The 21,382-nt window shown below is 33.7% G+C and overlaps 1 protein-coding gene, 1 long non-coding RNA gene and 1 pseudogene across 4 annotated transcripts in view; 2 read left to right on the top strand and 1 right to left on the bottom strand.

The window, feature by feature from the left end:
- The window catches only part of LOC143598714 (uncharacterized), a 174,599-nt gene that overhangs the window by 59,095 nt on the left and 94,122 nt on the right, over positions 1–21,382 (bottom strand). The gene's annotated exons all lie outside the window — the stretch shown is intronic.
- LOC143598684 (TMV resistance protein N-like) overlaps positions 1–21,382 on the top strand; it is a 142,431-nt gene that overhangs the window by 6,017 nt on the left and 115,032 nt on the right. Inside the window, exon 4 of one of the 2 annotated variants that reach the window (XM_077076844.1) lies at positions 3,486–3,576. The exons of the other annotated variant lie outside the window; for it this stretch is intronic. Within the exon in view, the coding sequence (XP_076932959.1) occupies positions 3,486–3,512 (27 nt within the window). The 3' untranslated portion in view covers positions 3,513–3,576. Of the gene's footprint in view, positions 1–3,485; positions 3,577–21,382 lie in introns of those variants that run through there. 2 annotated transcript variants of the gene reach the window in all.
- Positions 1,456–2,935, top strand: LOC143598406 (disease resistance protein RPV1 pseudogene; annotated as a pseudogene). Its single transcript, XR_013147108.1, has 3 exons — positions 1,456–1,851; positions 1,981–2,069; positions 2,167–2,935. The product of XR_013147108.1 is annotated as a disease resistance protein RPV1 pseudogene (transcript).

The raw sequence follows: 21,382 nt of genomic DNA on the forward strand, positions 1-21,382 counted from the left end.
TAAAATCAAATAAGTTATATGCAATTTATGCACGGGTCATTAATAGGTACATAAGGCGGTGGATCCTAACCCACTTTTTAAACATTCTATCTCATTTGCATACATTTTAACTTGTTAACTATTTAAGAAAAAATCGGCAACGTTTCCCCTTAACTCCCCAAGTATGCGGATAAGCCACACACCCGAAGGAGTAGAAGAAACAACTGTCGATTTTTTCTTAAATAGTCAACAAGTTAAAATGTATACACGTCCTAATGAGATTGAATATTCAAAAAACAGTTCCCAACAGGGACAATTCAAAATTTATCTCTATTAGATCAATTTTGAACGGTATACTCTAAAGGTCAATTTATATATACACACACATATAACACATATAGATCAACAATAAAGGCCAGTAATGAAGCTAAAATTGTTCGTACCTTTAACGCGGTGATATTGAATAAAGAAAAGAAAAGGCTACAACTATTTGATTATCTACAATGAACAAAATACAATCAGTTAATACATATAAAATCAATAGTTAAATATATGAACAATAAATTATATAATAAAGTTTATATTTTGATACCTGCTATTATGAAAAATGACTTTAGTGAAGAAAGAGTGAATTTACCTAGGTAGAAGTGACTAAGAGTATGGGAGTATGAAGATGAGATCATTAGCCGTTTAGGGATTTCTAGTCTATATTAAAAATATCTAGAGTTTATCAAAAAATACTAAAAAATAGGTAACAAACCATCCTTTTGAGCGGTTTTAAAAGGCATTGCCCAAAATATGTTGAAACAGTTGGAGATATTTTTAAGCTGTCATTTATGGCTTTTATTCTTTTAAACTATAAACCACCCAAAATTAGTTGTTAAAGGTTTTTTAAAAAATTATATAAAATATTTTATTGGAGATTATGGCATCAAATTAAACCAATGAAAAAGAACTCTTTTAGGCGGTTCAAAAAGTCACCGCTCAAAATCCATTTGTAGGTTGAAAATATAAGTATTTTAGGCTGTCATTTCTTTGTTTAGGGCGGTTAGCTTGGGTAGGAAATAAACAATACATGTTTCAAGCGGTTTTAAGATATGGACCGCCCAAAATAGTTTAGCCAACCGCCCAAATAAATCATTTTTGTACCAGTGTTTAAAGTGTGTCTCATTTTTTTTCTATAATCAACTTAATATGCTTAATATAATTATTTTACTATTTTAGGTTTATAACAGACTAGCATAACTTCTTTTTATTTATTATTATTTTTTTAATTCAGTTAAGGATCCTTATCTTATATTGACCAAATAAGAGGTTTTACTACCTCCACGTAATTGCACAAATTTTCCACTCAAAATATCAGTTTGTGAAGTCTTATTTGATCATCTCTTTACAAGTTAATTCATTTGCATTCTGATTATACAAATTCCCCATATAAACAAATTCGTTTTATCTGACCCTTTAAGCATACATTCAATGGCATCTACTTCAGCTTCATTAGTTCAAAAGAGCTTCAAGTATGATGTCTTTTTAAGCTTTCGGGGTGAAGACACGCGCAAGAACTTTGTTGATCATCTTTATCATGCTCTTCACCAGAAAGGCATTATAACTTACAAAGATGATGAAAAAATCCAGAAAGGGGAAAGAATAAGTGAGCAACTCATCAGATCCATTAAAGACTCGAGATTTCACATCATTGTTTTCTCCAAGAACTATGCATCTTCATCATGGTGCTTGGATGAGCTTGTACAGATTATGGATTGTCAGAAGACGATGGAGCAGACTGCTTACCCCATATTCTTTGATGTCGAACCCACTGAAGTCCGTCACCAAAGTGGGGCATTTGGAAAAGCCTTTGCAGAACATGAAAAGGTTAGTAGGAGCTTTGTTCTACCTCTCGACTATCTTTGTTCCACTCTAGCATTTTGTTTCTTATCCAATTGCTTTGTACTTGTGTTAAATCTTGTTAAGACTAAGAAAGCTTTGAACTTTATCAAACAGGAAAATGAAGATGATGTTGGAAGATGGAGAAATGCTCTCAAAGAAGCAGCCGGCTTGGCAGGGATGGAGTTGAAGACTACTTTTAATGGGTAATTCCTTCATCTTATATTCTTCTTTTCTTTCCTATGTAACATGTTCTTCATAGGGACATTCATGCAACCTGAATGAATCTTCTTTAATTCATAGGCATGAAGCTAAATTTATTCAACAAATTGTTCAAGAAATTTCCCGAAAGCCATATTTCACTAATTCGAGCATTGATGGGAAGTTAGTAGGCATGGAGACCCGGGTGAAGGATGTAGTTTCATCTTTAGAAATTGGTTCCGATGATGTCCGCATGATAGGGATCAAGGGGATGGGAGGTGGTGGAAAGACAACTTTAGCGAGAGCTGTTTTTGATCATATTTCCAATTGGTTTGAGCGTAAAAGCTTTGTTGAGAATGTGAGGGAAGTTTCAAAAGGCTCGTTGTCTGGTTTGAAGGAATTGCAAAAGCAGGTCCTTAAAGATGTGTTAGATGATCAAAACATTGATGTAACAAGTGTTTCTGATGGGAAAAATAAGATGAAAAGGATGATGCCTAGTACAAAAGTTCTTCTTGTTCTAGACGATGTGGATGATATAGAGCAACTTGAGGCGTTAGCAGGTGAGCTCACTTGGTTTAAGCCGGGGAGTAGAATTGTCATCACAACAAGAGATCAGCAGGTGCTCGTAGCACATGGAGTGAGCATTATTCATGATGTTAATCTGTTATCAGATGAGGAAGCGGTTTGCCTATTTAGTAGGCATGCATTTGGGAGAGAGATTCCAGTTCATGGGTATGAAGAGCTATCTAGAAAAGTTGTACATTATGCTGCTGGTCTTCCCTTAACAATCGAAGTTTTGGGTTCACATCTTTGTAACAGAAGTGAGCCTGAATGGGTAGATACCATAGAAAGACTATCGAGTACTACGTAGAGCTGTAAATAAGCTTGTCAGCCACAACATGAGTATTTGTCTTAATCAGGTACATCAAAACAGAATAATCACTTCTTTATTAATCATATAAGAATTTATACTTGCAATCAATTCACAATTTAATCATGAATGCTTCAATTGAATCAAATTATACATACATATTCACGTATTTTTTAATTCATGCACACCACCTGCTCGACGAAATGCTTGTGTGAGAGTTTTTCATCTTTCAATCAAAATCGATGAAAAGACCTTGTTATGTTCTTTCATTTTATATGGTGATTGGAACCTATTAGTTCCCGGATACCAAGCGAACTGCTACTGGGATTTCGACCCAGGCTCGGGTTTATCATGTCATTTATTCGGGTAAACCGAGAACATTAGTAAAGCATAATTAAAAGAAAATGAAGTAGACCGAAACCTGTCATTCCATGATGTGTGTGTTATTTCTTTCTTTCTGAATCAGTATTTAATCTCAATAAATACTATGTTATGTTTGCTAAGTAGCGTTTTGAAACACATATAAAACTTGTAAATTTATGGTTTGCAGGCCATCTTTGAGGGCCAACACGTATAAAACACGTATACTCGTTGATGGAGCTCTATACTATTAGCTGCAATAATACTCGTTGATGGTGCTAAACTCTCTGTAAGTTTATTTATGAGAGGCTTTTGTATAATTGAATATTGAATATTGAATATTGGTTGTTGGTTATTTATTTATTTTATTTGTTTGCTTTAAGCTTCAATTTGTCTTGTGAAAAGTCATGATTAATCAAATTGCTGCTATTAAGTAACAATTCATCCACTTCCCAATTAAACTGAATTATCATATCCTTAAACTTTTTTATACAGCCCAATGACTAAAATACCCTTACTATGAAAGAGTTCAAAAGTGGACCTTCAATACAGAGTTTTCAGCCCAATACAAGTCAGAAAAAGATTGACTTATAACACTAATCACCAAAATAAACTTGTGATCTTTAATAACTTCCAGTAAGACAATGGCTTCAATAGTTTGTTTTTGTGATTATGTACCGGGTATACTAAGAATGATCTTAAGTTGTCAACAAAAAACTAGTTGCTGATATATTCTAACAATAAGGAACCACCAGCATGTGCAGTTCACCACAAGAAAGTCAACCATAGTCAAAAGGTCAATTTTGATCAAAAAACTCATAATTGACAAAAAAATAAAATAATAAAATAAACAAAAAAAAACAGTTTTGACCACAAACTAGTCAAAATAAGGGCCTGTAATCTCTACATATATTTGCACATATGTTTTGAATATCTTATCACAATTAATCAATTCAAAATGTTTGTTTACACTGGCGCTTAAGATGTTTGTTACGATTTTTTTTTCATCTTCTAATCAGAATTAAAATTAAAATATTTATGTCCTGATTCTGGCCAGAAAAAGAAATCATTGCCTAATTTTTTGGTCCATTTAAAACCAAAACCAGATTAGTATCTATATGATCAGTAACCGGATACTAACCAAGCTGCTTACAAAGAACTGGTTAAAAAATTCTAGTTAATTTATGTTTATTAGATTTGCATGGTATTTTAGGTTGAATATATATTTATTAGATTTTTGGTTATATTTGTTTACTATGATAGTGAAAAATTAAAAGCTTTTAGGAAGGAGCTAAATTTATAAACAAATTATGAAGCAAAACCTGTAAGAACTTTTAACAATGAACTGGTTGATGGGTTTGGTGAGTAACCATTTTCTAAATCGGCCCGTTTTGTCCTGCACCCATTCTGCTGGCACCGGTTTTTAACTTCTTGGTTTGGTTAAATTCGTGTTTTTATTCCCAAAACTAAAACAGAGATGTCTGTCAATTGTTTAGTTCACTTAATTTGGGTCTGTTTTATCTGGCTACGAGCCACCTTTTAAATGCAGAATCGAATTTTGGGGACCAGTCAAGATTTTTGGTTTGTCAGCATCAACAAAATAACACAAAGTCAAAGTTTCCTTTGCTGTCATGCTACATAAAGAAGTTGAATTATGATATAATACATTTTACACTACATGGAAACTTCTGCTTAGAGATCAATATATATTGGACTTCAAGAATACTTGTAATATATTTCCCTTTGGCTACCTTAAAAATTGAAAGAATAAAAAACATAAAAGAAAAAGTTTATTGAGGTTGTTCTTTTTGCGACCATAATAAAGTTGGTTGCTAATTATGAGACCATAAAGAATGAAGTCGAGAATCTTGTTACCTTTCTGAATGATGACCATCAAGACTCTATAAACAATCAACATGCTATAATCCCCTCCTAATTGATTACCCAAATCTGACGGTAACGTGTGATGCGTAACATCAAACCTCACATTTAAATTGGACAAAACAAGTAGAAAACGTTAAATCTCCAATATTTTAAGCATACCAAATATGAAACAAAAAAAGATATTTCCATTACAAATTATTCATCCATTGTTTGAGATCTATATCACAACATGCACGTAGCGAAACAAAATTCCCAAAATATTAAAGGAAATGTGTCTGATATCGATTTACTAGTTTCTCAAACATAAGTAAATATGCTACATTAAATAGCAACTAAATTAATGGATATATGTTCATAAAAACATCAAAATTAAAAATTCACAAATATGTTTTTTTGCAAAACAAGCTTTAATTTTCAAACATGTAAAGAACGATTGAGCAAATAAGATTCGTTAAAACAAAACTAAAAGATCTTACATTGACCTCTGAATGAGAATGCCATCTTTGTTAGCTGGCTTTGTACAGGAAGGGTGCAGAGAATAAATGTTTATACTTGAAAGGGATGTAGGTCCCTTGGACGGATCAAACAACACGAATACTAGTCTACTTGGATCAACCTCCCCACTAGATAGCGGAAATCACTAGTGAGGACCGAGATCTCGAATCTTGTTTGGTTATTATTGCCGTGAAAGTTAGAGACGAGAAGAGAGAAGGAGTTTTGAACTTGTGGATTAGATAAGCAAATGGCAAAAGGTTATTGTGTGCATGAGATACACACATTATATATAATGTGTGCTCATGCACTTTCTATTAGTTATTACGGCGCAATGGGCTCCAAAATACATGGTCTTGGGCCAAACATAAAAATAAACACAAACCGACTAGCTAACATACATGGACATAACATTACAACCAAATACGAAAGATTAATCACAAAATGGCCCTAACAATGTAGTTTCATTTGTATATGTAGAAAGTCTGCGTAACCCTAATCCATAATTTGTTATAACCACGACGAAAGCCCACATTCATGAAAAGATAATCTATTGGTTAAGGCCCAAAACTTTCAGCCTGCAATTTATAAAAATAAATAAATAAATATGGGAATGATATTGTCTTTTGTTGCTCATATTTTTATAACAACTTATCCACCAATTTAATTGAACTATTACAACAATCTATTCACTTTCATGAAACCGAAAAAACTGAATTTTTGATTCATTTTCGGTTTTGCATGTTATAAAAAATAAAACCCAACTGCAGACTATATAGATTAATGTTAAGTAATTTGATAAGAATTTAACAAGTAGTGTTTTTCAAATATTTAAGCCCAAATATATAATTATCAATTAATCATTAATTGTCAAAAACATAAGGCCTAAACTCATTATTTTGGCCAATTTTTTGGCCTAAAATTTCCCCCCAAATGGTAGCCCAAAAAAATAAAAACCCAACAGTTTCAAAAACCGACTTCTTGGTGGTTGGTTATGTTTTAGCCCATGACCGACCAGACCAAACCATACACACCCCACCCCTACCCTTACTGCATTTTGGATGTATAGATAATGAAGAATACTAGAATTAGGTGATTAGATGTAATAAAACAGGTTGCGTGATATTAAAATTTTGATGACAAAATTATTTGCATGCATAATATGAATAGAAGTACATTCTAGTTATAAAATGAGATGATTATTGAGAATAAATCATCATCATCATCGTACTCAGTATATCCCACCAATAGCAGAGCTATGGTAGGGTCTGAGGAGGGTAAGATGTAGACAACCTTACCTCTACCCCATAGGGATAGAGAGGCTGCTTCCGGATAGACCCCCGGCTCGGTAGTAGTTTTGCATCAAGCCTTGGACATAAGGCACATAGCACTCAATCATCGGGACACCGGCTGATTAGTGCATGTACCCTTGTCTTTCGGCTATCAACGCCACCACATGATGCATGATAAACCTTCCGCCATTTTTAACGTTATTTTCACGAGATTAGTAAAATAATGTCAAAATAAGTGCAATTTCACTCTTGCCCACCCGAGGGTTCTCACATATATACATTATATGCGTGCACCCGAGGGTTCACACATATATACATTATTGAGAATAAATGCTAAGACAAATTTTTTTTAACATCACATGAAATCTGAGGTGTTCGGATAAAAGCTGAGGTTTCAAACATTAATTTTATCAATTTTAGAAATCTTAACAACATGTTTTTTAACACCGTATGGAATCTCTGGTTTTGGATGAATTAACGTTTGAACATGTTAAGAACAACTGACATAAATATACTCACCTGAAGCTGACGTAAATCCAGATGTAATCTCACAACCCCATCTGAAATTAATAAGTATTGTTAGGAACAATCTGTAACATGAGTTAATAATCTAAGAGGTAAAGTTCAGTAAACATTATTGTAGGATGCATATACGTACCTGATTCATTGTGTAAAGCCCTATGAACAATCAACATGTTATTAGTAATTAACAATCAGCTCTTCAGTTCTCTGCACCATAAAAAATCAAACGATGGCAGATTAGGGTTACATGTGGTGGCAGGTGCGGGGTTATAAGTAACAGAGATGATGTTTTATGCGTTAATGAAAAGAGACTTAGGGTTACATCTATATATAGGCTCAGTTAGATGAAAAATGATTTTTTATTTATTTTGTTTTTTATTTTTTGTTTTTTACTCCATTCAAATTTCTTAGTTTTGATTTATAATGTAGTAGTCGTGTAATGTTATGTGTTTATGACAAACATTAATGCATATAGATAGCTGATAGTCGTATGTATAATATTTTACTTTCACCAAATTCGTCTCAAATAAACATTCACGTACATAAAGAATTACGTCTATAGACGTAACAACCACACACTTCTCCACATGTCTTTTCTCAAATTGTATTACATGTGTAGATAGGGAGACACTTCACTCTAGAAACAATCACAAAAGAAGTACTTGAACAAGGGATTTTGTTAGATTATTCATAATTATTAATATTTCACTTATCCGGTCAAGATTCGTTCTTTCATGTTTGGATTGACAGCGAATAATTTTTTTCTATGTTTGGAAAGCTTTTTTGTTTAGATTTCCTAACACTTAATTAGAAGTCTCTTGTGAAAATACATGAGGATTAGGGTTTTCTTTATAATTGTACGTGGGGCAGTCCGGTTGTGAAATTAGTTTTCCAATTTTGGCCCCTTGATTTTCACTTTCTATCTATTACCCATTTCATTATCAGTTTTCATTTAAATAAGATTATATTACTAGGTTATATCCCGTATAATGGGGTTGTTTTCATTTTTCGTTTCTAATATTTATATATTTTTTTAAAATTTTAGTTTTATTTAATGTAAAAAAGTTAATAGGATACTTAGGGTTTGATGATGGAATGGTTTCACAAATAAATAAGATATTATAAGTCGTTTAAAAGTTATTTGAGTTTAGTGAGACTTATGACCCACTTATTTTTTTACTATAAAATTGTTTCATAATATATATATATATATATATATATATATATATAATATCTTTTTTTAAATGGGTATTAATATATCTCTATTTTATAAGATTTTCATATAAAATATTTAGTTAGATTAATTTTTAATATAATGAGATGTTATAACTCGTTTCAGGGTTATTTATTTTGGTTTGGTGAGACACATACCCATAAATTAGGGTCAAATGCGTAAGAAACTTTCGTTTACAAATCAAACAATTTGATGGTTTGAGAGAATGTAGGAAGCAACTAGAGAGCTTTTAAAGGTTTCGTTTATATATATTTAAGATATATTTGATTTTGCAAAGTATTGCCGTTTCTTACTAGACCTATTCCATTTTCTTGTTTTCTTGCATATAAAAAATATCAACTTTTTTAAATGATCTCATAAATAACATTAGGTCAAGGGCTATATAGCAAGTGAATGATCGTCTAATGATAAATGCTCAAGATAATTGCATCATCTTCTTACTAGCATGCATTGTTCACTAAAATTAATTCATCAAAAATTTTGGTCGTTAAAAAAACAGACAAATTTTATTTTGGATTACAATATGTATACAAACAAGCAACATCATCTTCCAGTAAAATAACAAAACAATAAACCGATTATCGGCTGTATGATTAATGTCATTAATTAATTATCTAATAGGTTTATTTAACTAATAAATTTTAATTTTTGGTTGAGAAGATAACGTTTAAGGATAAGAGCATTCCGCTGGATTGTTAACCAAATGCTATTGTTAAGCAACAATTCATCCACTTCCCAAACCAACTGAATACTCATATACTTAAACTTTGTCTTCTCAAAACCAAAAGTTTTATCATAGAGTCTAATGACCAAAATACCCTTACTATGAAAAAGTTCAAAATTAGATATACGAACTGTTTGGACCTCCAATACAGAATTTTCAGTCCAATACAAATAAAGCAAAGATTGACTTATAATACTAATTACAAAAATCAACCTTTTATCCTTAAATCTTAATAACTTCTATTAAGACAATGGCTTCAATAGAAAAAAATTTTTTGTAATTGTGTACTGGGTAACTAATATATTCTGACAAATATCAGCATTTGATCCTTATAATAACTTCTACTAACACATGTGAAGTTGATCACTCGAAAGTCAACCATAGTCAAAGGTCAATTTTGACCACAAAAGGTCAACGTAGACAAAAAGGTCAATTTTGACAAAAATAGCCCAGTATGACCATGAACCAATAGTTTCGTGCAGTCCCAAGTTCCAAGATTACCCATGGCAGCCCATTTTATTACCAAAATGAGTAAGCTGGCCAACTAAAGACTCAAAAGTAAAAGTTAAAAAGGCAGACTCAAAAGATTTACACATGGTTAAGTAAGCTGGCTAATGGGTAGTTACTTGAGATAGGAGTGCTAAAAAATTTGAATTATGCCGTACTTAAAGGTACTTCATGTTGGGAAAAATCTTGATCGGCCAGGGGTAAAATAGTAATTCATGGTTGAATTGAACGTGTGAATGATTCTATACGCGGGCTGAAGGATTCTTTGGACACATGGTGTATCTGCATGTTTTCTGTAATTTTTTTGAATAGGTTCGCCGGACTTGTTTATCAAGTCCAAGTCTTTAGGTGGTTGTTGAAGTTTGGTAACTAGAATCAAAAACACAAAACGAATTTAGATCATAAGCTCGATCCTTGTAACTTTCGTTAGCTCGAAAAATTACAATGCATAATGATATAACCCACAAGCTCGGGTATATATACTAATTTAGATTTCAAAACCCAACTAGACTAGAATACATATACCATAATCATATTCAAATACTAATTGGTAAAAACAAATCTAAATAATAATTAATAAATAACTTGTAGCCCAAATCATGTGCTCGACTTGGTCTCCAAGGATCTGATCCACCATAGGCTCGATGGACCGGACCAAACCAAATTATGGCTAACAATCACCCCTCTAATTTCGGTTTGGCTTTCAAGAGATCATCCACTCCAATTAGCTTTTGCATCTCCGCAAACTTTATACGAGCTAGAGCCTTCGTCAACGTGTCAGCTCGTTGTTCGCTTCCGGGAATATGTTCCACTCTAACATCCCCGTTCTTGATACAGTCTCGTATGAAGTGATACTTTGTTTTTATATGTTTACTTCGACCATGCCACACCGGGTTCTTCATAAGTGCAATGGAAGATGTATTATCAACATATAATACTACGGTTTCCATCGGCCATCCCGTTACTTCACTAAGTAATTCTTGGAGCCAAACAACTTGACCCGCAGCCGCGGTTGCTGTCATAAACTCCGCTTCGCACGAAGATAAAGCTATCGTTGGCTGTTTTTTAGTACACCAAGTAACCGGGGAATCATCAAAGTAAAAGACATACCCGGTAGTACTTTTTCCATCGTCATCATCAACTCCATGGCTACTATCGGAATACCCGTAAAGGTGACGACTTCCACCCCTCGAATACTTTAAACCGTAAGACACGGTTCTTTTAACATACCGAAGAATATGTTTAATCGCATCCATGTGAGATTCCTTTGGCTCTTGCATATACCGACTCGCTATTCCAACAGAAAAACTCAAATCCGGTCTCGTATGTAACAAATACCTTAAACACCCGATTATTCTTCGGTAGACGGTAGCATCAACGGGTTTCCCCTTCTCGTCTTTTGAAAGCCTTATGCTCAGTTCAAGTGGACACTTGGTAGGATTACAAATCCCCATATTTGTTTCTTTTAAGATCTTCTTGGCATAGGTTTCTTGCTTGATCTCGATCCCGGTTTCAGATTGTGAGACTTCTTTTCCGAGATAGAATGACAATAAACCCAAATTACTCATCTCGAATTGTTCCTCCATTTGTTTCTTGAATTTAAGAATTTCATCCTTACTTGAACCTGTGACAAGTAAATCGTCAACATACACACATATTATTAATATGTCATTCTCTATATATTTTAATACACCGCCGTTTCTCGTTGACATTGGTAAAAACCAAACGATTGCAACACTTTGTCGAGTTTCACATTCCAAGCCCACGGTGCTTGCTTTAACCCGTAAAGGGCCTTCTTTAATAAATAAACTTTATTTTCACTTCCTTTCTTCTCGAATCTTCCGGTTGACTAACATACACGGTCTCGTCAAGCTCACCATGTAAGAACGCCGACTTCACATCCAAGTGATGTACTTCCCACCCCTCTCAGGCGGCTAAGGTGAGTAATAATCTAACCGTTTCAATTCGAGCAACAGGAGCAAAAACTTCATTAAAATCCACACCAAATTTCTGAACATAACCCTTCGCCACAAGCCGTGCTTTGTATTTTACTATTCTACCCATAGCATCCTTTTTAATTTTATAAACCCACTTCAACCTGATCGCTTTAAACCCGTTTGGCTTGTCAACAAGTACCCACGTCTTGTTTCGTTCAATAGATGCAATCTCCTCGTTCATTGCATTATCCCATTCTTTTAATTACTCCGGATGCCTCGGCATAACTCGTCGGTTCACCATCTTGAGTCAAAAATAATTCTTCATCTTCAAACCCTTCATCCCTTTCTTCCCCGTATGGAAACTCAACATTTAACACATAATCTTTCAACTTTTTAGGTAAAATTGAGGTTCGGTTCGACCGTCTTGGGGTAGATGGACCTGGGTCATCATGTAAATTAGTTGAAACAGGCTGCTGATGCGCGCAGTTTGCTGAAACTGGTGAAACGGGCTGCTGATATGAACAGTTTGCTGAACTGGTACTGATCGGGCTACTTTCGCTGCTGTTCAGGCTAATTTCGGTGCTGTTGGGCTGAAATCAGTGCTGTTTGGGCTGTTTTGGGTGTTGTTTGAGCTTAAATCGGTGTTGTTCGGGCTGTTTTGGCTGCTGTTTGGGCTGATTTCACTAGGGGTATTTTCGTGAAACAAGTTAATAACGTTACCAACTTGTTCCAGATTAACTACCAAATTTTCAGCCGAGTTTTCACCACTTTTAGACCAATTCCAACATTGTTTCTCATTAAAAATAACATCTCGAGAAACATGAATTTGATGTCTAACCATATCGTACATCCTGTATGCCTTTTTCCCGGTTCGGTACCGAGATAAACCATAGGGGTACTTGGTCGTCAATCTTTTTGACCAAAGTAGTTGGAGGTGTTTTCACATAACCAACACACCCGAAACACGTAAATGATCAAGATTGGGTTTTACAACTTTATAGGCTTCATAGGGAGTCTTCTCGTAGTGATTTTGTCGGTACTCGGTTTAGGATATAAATAGCATGTCTCGCCGCTTCTCCCCAAAACCGTGTTGGAACTTTTGTGACATGGAGCATGCTTCTAATTGTGTCAATCACGGTTCGATTTCTCCACTCCACCACACCATTTTGTTGGGGTGTGTATGGGACAGAATAATGTCGTGTGATTCCTTCACTTGTGCAAAACTTTGAGAACTCACAAGATGTGAATTCTCCTCCGTTGTCGGTTCGAAAAAATTCCAATTTTGTAACCGCTTTCACCTTCAACCAAACTTTTATATTTTTTGAAATAATCTAAAGCTTCATCTTTTGATTTTAACAAAAATACCCACATGAACCTCGTGTGATCATCAACAAGAAGAAAAATAAATTTCTTACTCGATGGTGTACTCGGTGAAATGCCAAGACAACTTGTAATAGTTTGTTTGCTATTAGATCCAGTCACGGGACCTACAATTGGTATCAGAGTTTTCGGGGCTCTACTAGTTGTAGATCTTGGGTCACAACCTTTGATTTTGGTCTTGTTTGTGTCAAAGATGGATTTTCAGGTGGTTAAGTGGGTTCGGGTTCACTAGTCCAAGAAAAAGGTCTTTAAAAGTTCAAGAATAGTGTGTTCAAAGCTTCAAGATCTTAAAGTTTATGTTAAAGTTTACAAAAAGAGTGATAAAATGGTGTTTGAATCTTCAAAAGATTGTTTGAGTTGGTGAATATGTTGGTTCATGTGTATATTCACAAAAGTTTGCTCAAAAGTTGTGATATACACGTAAAAGGAGTGTTTTGAAAAGGTGACAGGAAAGATACTTTGAAACTTACCAAGAATAGCTTCATTAGAATAGACTGCCATAGCTTCATTCGAATCCCATTCGAACATAGCTTCATTCGAAGAGACTGCCATTCGAATGACTGCAATTCGAATACGTTTGTGATCAAATTAAACAAGGATAATCTAATCGAATCACCCAGCCATTCGAATCAAAATTATTCTAATCGAATACCCTTTTAATTCGAATACTCATTCGATTAAGATTCTATTCGATTCGAATACTAATATTCAAATACATTATACTTAAGATTATTTTTCAAAAGGGCTACTGGTTCATTCGAATACTTTGTTTAGTTGGATTCCATTCGAACACTTATTCGAATTCCCATTCTAATAAGCCATTCTAATACCCTATTCGAATACCCTTGACTTGTGTTTTTAAGCAGATTTTGTTTCGAGTGTCTTTGAGCTTAGATTAGTTGAAGCAATGGCAACTTCCAACACTGAAGCTAGTACTGAAGCTGTGAAGTACGTGATGTTTGAAAACGAGGCAGGAACAATGACAAAGCCTCCAAAGCTGATGAAGTGGGATTGTGATTTTGATTAGTTTAAATGGAGATTTCAAAATTATCTCAAAATTATTGACTACAATCTTCTTAGACCCTTTGAACAAGGTCCACACCTTCCTTTGACCACTACTACTGATGGTGAGGTTCCTAAAGCGGTGGCAGATTATGATGACACTGATAGAAGAATGCTTAGTGAAGACAACAAAGCTTTTGGTGTCCTGACTGTATGTCTTTCACGGGAAATTGCATTGATCTTGAGAGACTACACCATTGCCAACAGTTTTGGGGATGCCTTAGTGAACAAGTTTGAAGGCAACTTGGAAATAAGAAACAACCGGAAAGGGATGTTGAGGGGAGAGTTCAATATGTTTAACTATATTCAAGAAGAAACAATTGCTAGTCTCATCTCAAGATTTGAAATGTTGATTACCAAAATCAACAGTGCTGGAATTGAATATGAACAAATTGAGATCAATGACAAGCTTCTCAACTCTCTCCCTTACTCATGGAGCAACAATATTATAACCATCAGAAGAACATCAAATCTTCATGTTATCAGTTTGTCTGATCTGACCTCAGTTATCAAATCGTTTGTAATGGATGATAATTTGAGGATGAAAAATCATATTAGTTTTCTTTCCAAATCCGATATGACAACTGGAACAAGTGTGAGCACAACTTTCATAAGCCAAGCCAACACTACTGCTATATCAAGTTCAAGCTCTCCCATGATGGGAATAAAGCCCCATTAAGCACTCCAGCTTCATCAAGTTCATCAAGTTCAAGCTCTAGTTCAAGTTCAAGCCAAGCCGACACCAAGCTTCATCAAGTTCAAGCTCTAGTTCATTTCAGAATGCTGTAGACAAAGTCGTAGCTCAAGCCTTAAAGGCTCATGGGAATAAAGCCCCATTAAGCACTCCAGCTTACTCAGCTCCTCAAACCATCTCCCATGATGACTCAAACTTAGCACTTTTTCATGCCTTTATGGCAACTCCAACTTACCTTCTTCTATAGTATTTTCTTTTGTGTATTTAAGTTCAAGTATGATTCCTTTTTATGTACTTATATCAATCAACCGTTTGAGTTAATCTATTGTTTATTTGATTATTCATTCTTGTATTAATCGTGAGTGTATGCCCATACCAACACTAAGTTTGTTTGTGACTGAAGGTGACAATGAAGTATTAATCACATATAATACTTAGGATATAATTTAATATGTGTATTATTATGTAAATGAAAATTTGTAATGTAATTATGTAAGTAGGCCCGTTAGGCATGCGGAATCATGGTTACGTTTATGGGTTTTTGTGTAACGCTGTAAATGAATCATAAGTTTATCAATAACAATCACCAATTCGTTTGTGGCTTCTTTGATTACTGATGTGTGGGTAAAAACACGGTTCGGGCCAGAAACTACACACAAAACTAACGTATGTTTGCAAAAGAAACATGTAATTAATTGTTTTGGGGACACTTTTCCATTCGCATACTTCAACGTATATAGCAACAAAAAACAAAGCAAAACACAAACTAACTAGCCTGCAAATTAGTTTAACAACCCACGACTTAATCCACTATCGATCTTAAATTATTAAAAACAAATATTAAGCGCCACAATTCAACTCCTGCTGTAAGTATTAAACCAATTCAGACCCGTTTCATGACCCAGAACCCGCGACCTGATATTGAACCGCAGAACCAGGAACATGTTTCAAACCCAATTAACCAAACAAATGCTTGTCTTACACGTATTGGAGGTCCAAACAGTTGGTATGTCCAATTTCGAACTTTTTCAAAGAAAGGGTATTTTGGTCATTTGGCACTGGCAATATTTTTGTTGAGAAGATAACATTTAAGGATATGTTTGAATTTTTGCTGGTCAAACATGACATATGGAACTTTCAAAATATTTGTCTTAATTTTGACAATAAATGGGGAGTTCGGTGGATCAGTTTTTTTTTATTCTTACAATACATGCAATATTGATATATGCATTGGTAATTTAGTCATTTGGTGCAATAATAAAAATTTAAATATAAATGGAACTCAACAAAATAATCTGCAACTGGTAACTGGTCTGGACTATTAATAAAGTTGTCAATATCTGCATCAGTTTCTACATCTTTCGTTTATTGAACTTATTTGACTTTCTCCTTTTCAAACTTGGCATTCGGTGGTATACTGTTGAGTTATCCCGGATTAATAGTTGTGCAAATGGCATAAGAATAGTAAAAGGATTGGATATAGATGGAGGAGTAATTTGGGAAGTATGTGGAAAGCATGCTATTTGGACAGAAGATGGTCATATTTTACCAAAAGAGTTATGTTGACTTTCTTATAGTCAAAATTGAGGTGAGAGGTATGAACTGGTCCTTTTATTCGATTATAAAACTGAGTTTGGCACTATGGACCTAACGAAACTAAACAAATTTCCCCTACAAATTGACCAAGATTTAACTCTAATAAACAATAAAACCAAGAAAAATGCAAAGCAACAGACACTTCAAAACAAACATAAATCCCTTTAATCCAGCTTGACTCGATCCAACACCACTTGACCCGTTAACTGCTGACTCTGACCAACTTGACCGTTCAAGATTATACCCAACATATATAACATTCTTTTCAACTTCGAACAAAATTCTAAAATTCTCCTTTTCTTTTGCTTTTTCATAAAGTCACAAAATAAATACATACACAAATCAAATAGAATATTGTTCTATTGCAGATAATGACAACTTTATTAGTAGTCTAAACCAGTTTACGCAGCTTAAGATTATATTGTTTACCTTCAATTGTACTTGACCTGATCCACCAAATTCCCCAATTATTATCAAACTTGATCCAAAATCCACCAAGCATTTATTCATGGGTCCATGAAATCACATCACAACATCTCGGAATCGTTAATACATATCTAGTTAAACATTGGTTCACCGGAAAAAAAAATTTGGATGGTTAATCGATCAATTTTTCACTTTTTTTCACGAAAACCGTTTTGAGCGTTTCTTGAGCGTTTAGGGTTTGTGTGAGTGTTTTAGTATTTTTGCCCCACCGCGATGGTTTTCACCCTCATGTGATCCGGCAAGTGATGCCCCACCACGATGGTTTTCACCCTTCCTAGGTACCGTGGTACGTCCACGCATAGCACGACGACTATCACGCACAATCACATTAGACATAATCTATACACAAACACAAACTTGAATCGACGACTCGTTGGTGATAATCAATGTCAACTGTACTAAAAAGTCCTAACATGTATTCACACATCGTATCATGGCAAATCAACCAAACATTCATCATACAACTTAACTTATGATCACTTAGTTCACGAGACAGATTATAACATGTACAAACTGACTTTATTCACTAATAAAAGATTAAGTATAAATTATACAAAATTTACCACAGTAAAATATATGAATTAAGTTTCTCAAACAATTTTTATTATATTTTTCTCATGCATATAAAACTCACAATAATTCAACCATTGCAGATATGTACCAACAGTTCAGCAGATTGCACAAAAAACACTTGTTTAATGGTTCTATCAACTCATTAATCCAAATTCTGCAAGACCAATTGGGTTGTCTTCAAAACTCATAATACTAATTTTCAGAAATGGAACCAACCTGTTTGGTTTTTTCATTAGGGAGTTATGGTATCGGAAAGACAGACCAGATTATAACTCCCCGAATCAGCTTTGACTAGTATTTTTGTAAAATCATAAAAACTATTCAAAATTCGTCCAAAAATTACAAACTTTACATTTCTGGAAACTAGACTCATAATACTATATCCTAGAATCAACAATCATTCAATAATCATCGTTTAACATCAATTTACATACCAATAAATAAATGAAAACAAATCTGTCAGCAAACTGTTGTCATCAAAATTCAAAACTTATAAATCTTTAATCAAAATAAGTGAAATACATACCTTTTTAGCGATGAAAAAAGATTTACTAAGCTTCAATTACAAGAAATAACACTTAGGGTTCTTTACACTCAACACGAATCCGGAAAAAATCTAGATAGAATTGATGGAAACCGACGCCACATGTGAATTCCTCTCGCAAAAATAATAAGATTAGACTGGAATCAAAGAATTTGGTTAAGAATTGAATGAGTTAGAAAATTAAAGATGAGGTGTAGAGAGATGACACTACAACAAAAGGGGCTTTTTAAGACCTTTTGTGTGGGACGCTTGTAAAATAGGGTCCTAAAATCTATTTAATAGGACAAATGAATATCGGGGGTTCTTTTACAATATACACTACACGACCGGTGTCCTAAAAAGTTATTTTATAGGATGGATGATTCTTTGGGGTCGTATTATCTTATAACTTAATAAGACACTTAAAATGTAAATCCTAATAAAGTAATTTATAAGATATGTAGTTGTTGGTGTCCCATTATATGGTAATGTAATAGGACATTTGATCACTGAAGGTCTTATTATAACACAAGTTAATAGGACACTTTGTAGTTAAGTTATAAATGTCCGGTGTTATAGGACCCTTTCTAGTCAAAGTCATATAAGTACATAACTTAATAGGACATTTTACACTATGGTCTTATAACTTTAACCATTATAAGACGCTTAATCATTATGGTGTTATTATAATACACCGTAATAGGACATTTGATATTTGAGTCATAAAACATCTGTTTTATACGATGCTTATTCGCTATAGTTTTATTATAACATAACTTTGCAGGACACTTGACATTTGAGTCTTATAACTTTAACTTTATAGGACACACTACAAAAAATGTGATCAATAGAGACTAGCGTATTAAAAGTATCAAGAAAGTGAATATAAATGGCAAAAAAGTATCAAATGCGTGCTAAATGCATCAAGAAAGTGAAGATAAAAAACAATCTGAATGAAATCAACTATGTCCTAAAAGTATCAAGAAAGTGAATATAAATGGCAAAAAAGTATGTCAAATGTGTGCTAAAAGTATCAAGAAAGTGATGATAAAAGGTCTACAGTTTGAAAGTCATAAATGCACATTTTCATCATTTGATGGATTAGCAATAATATCAATGAAGGATGATATGCAAATTAGCCTAAGAAATTTGAACCAACAATTTGCAGCAAGGAATTGTAGCTAACAAATTGTTAACCTATTATGCACAAGGAGCAACATGCAACTTTCATTTAATATTATTTGAAACGTCGTATAGTTATGTTTTGCTCAAAGTTTACCCATTAGATAAAACTCTAATTAGAAGAGTTTCGTATCTCAACTTTGTAGTCATTTCTTAATTTAGACGACCCACAAGTCTAATTAAGTCTGTCCAAATTCTCATTGCATCAACCCCGCACTGTAAACCGAGCTCATACAGAACACATATCCATTGCATCCCGCCGCAACGCGCGAGCACAGCTACTAGTAGGAGCTAAATAGAATTAATTTTTTTATTTTTAATAATTAAAATAAAGAGTTGTTAATGTAAAAATATATATATATATATATATATAAAAACTAATTAAACCTTAAATATTATAAGAAATTGTATTTTAAATATAAAATAAATACAAGTGATATTTATAGTTGCTCTAAAATAGTTGTATAAGAGTATAGTAATCAGTGTTAACGCTCAATAAACCATACGTTCATTAGTGGGTCATACTAGTTCTTGATCGTTTTTAGTGTCCCGTTATATCTCTCATGTCACAATTGCTTTAAAAGAGTTGTATATGAGTGTTATTAGTCATGGTTAGGTGTTAACGCCTGAAACACACCATACTTTCTTCAATAGGCCTTATATGGCTATCATTAGTCATAATTCAATGTTAACACCCTAGACATGTTATACATTCATCAGTAGGCCTTGATTGGTATTAGTGTCTGATGTGCGTAAAGTGGTATATAAAAATTTAGCAAATAATGACCAAGCACAACGAGTAATAAAAACCTAGAATACCCTAAACCAAACCACTAGCAACAGGCAAGTGAACCTATCGGGTGTATAATAGCTATGGGAAGACCGGGAATATCGAACCCTAGAAACACTTATTAGATTAACGAAACTAGTTCTGAAAGCTAATTTAAAGTAATAATTAAGAAAATATATATTTTTGGATTTTTATTTATTTTATTTTAAAACTAATAATTAATTAAACTAATTACTTAATTAAATTAAAGTAAACTAGAAAATTAAATTACCGAATAAGACTTTAGCAAATTCAAATATGGGAGCAAGAGTTACCTAGGCAAGGAATCCGAATTGTGACGACTCGGGCTTTTATCGGTTATGGGAAAATGCTACGGGAACCGGGAATCTAAAAGTATGAAGCTCTAGGAAACTTAATGGATCCTTAATCACTCTCAAGGTGTCACAAAAAAAAGAATTTTAGAGATCATGTAAAAACACCGGCTTATTAGTTCACCTGTCAGTTCACCAACTATGATTAATTACCATAGAAAACAGTTAACCCGTCGGTTTCACTATCTCAATGCATCTAAGTACATGGGGTGGTTTTTGAACAGTCTAAAGGACACGGGTAAATAGTGAAATTAAGGCAAAAAATAGGCAAACCTCCTGTCAATAATTTAACCTAAAACCCTAACAACGCAGACAAACCCGACAACATATCACCCGCCGGATATTTAAGCTAGTAAGAATATAAACTTCTAATAATATGTCAAAAATCAGTTTCTATGGTAAATGAGCTCAATAAACCATAAACAAGTTGCGAACACACAGTAAACAACCCTAACATGCAACTATAATAGAAAGACAATCAATCAAGCAACATGTGAAACATTCATTCAAACACAAATCAAAAGTAAATACGCATGAGACACATCCAATAAAACTAATCAAAACTTTCAATTAATCAAAATCCCATAAACAAAACCCGAAAACCGACTAGTCCAAAATAATCAACAAAACATCATCACAAGCCTAGATAACTAAAAGTGTTTAGCCAATAACCATGTTCAAAACAATAAAACAAAAGTGACCTTGCTAGCTCCTTTAATTCCAACACTAGCCAAGAATAATATTATTCTTCTTTGTGCGCCTGCTGTGCCTCCACTGTCTCTCCAAACCCTCACGTCAATAATAATAATAATAATAATAATAATATTATGTTGTGTGT

The sequence above is a fragment of the Bidens hawaiensis genome, unplaced genomic scaffold, assembly GCF_021521415.1.
Source record: "Bidens hawaiensis isolate Kalapana, Puna unplaced genomic scaffold, B.hawaiensis_p1.1 tig00001904_1, whole genome shotgun sequence".
Taxonomy (NCBI): Eukaryota; Viridiplantae; Streptophyta; class Magnoliopsida; order Asterales; family Asteraceae; genus Bidens; species Bidens hawaiensis.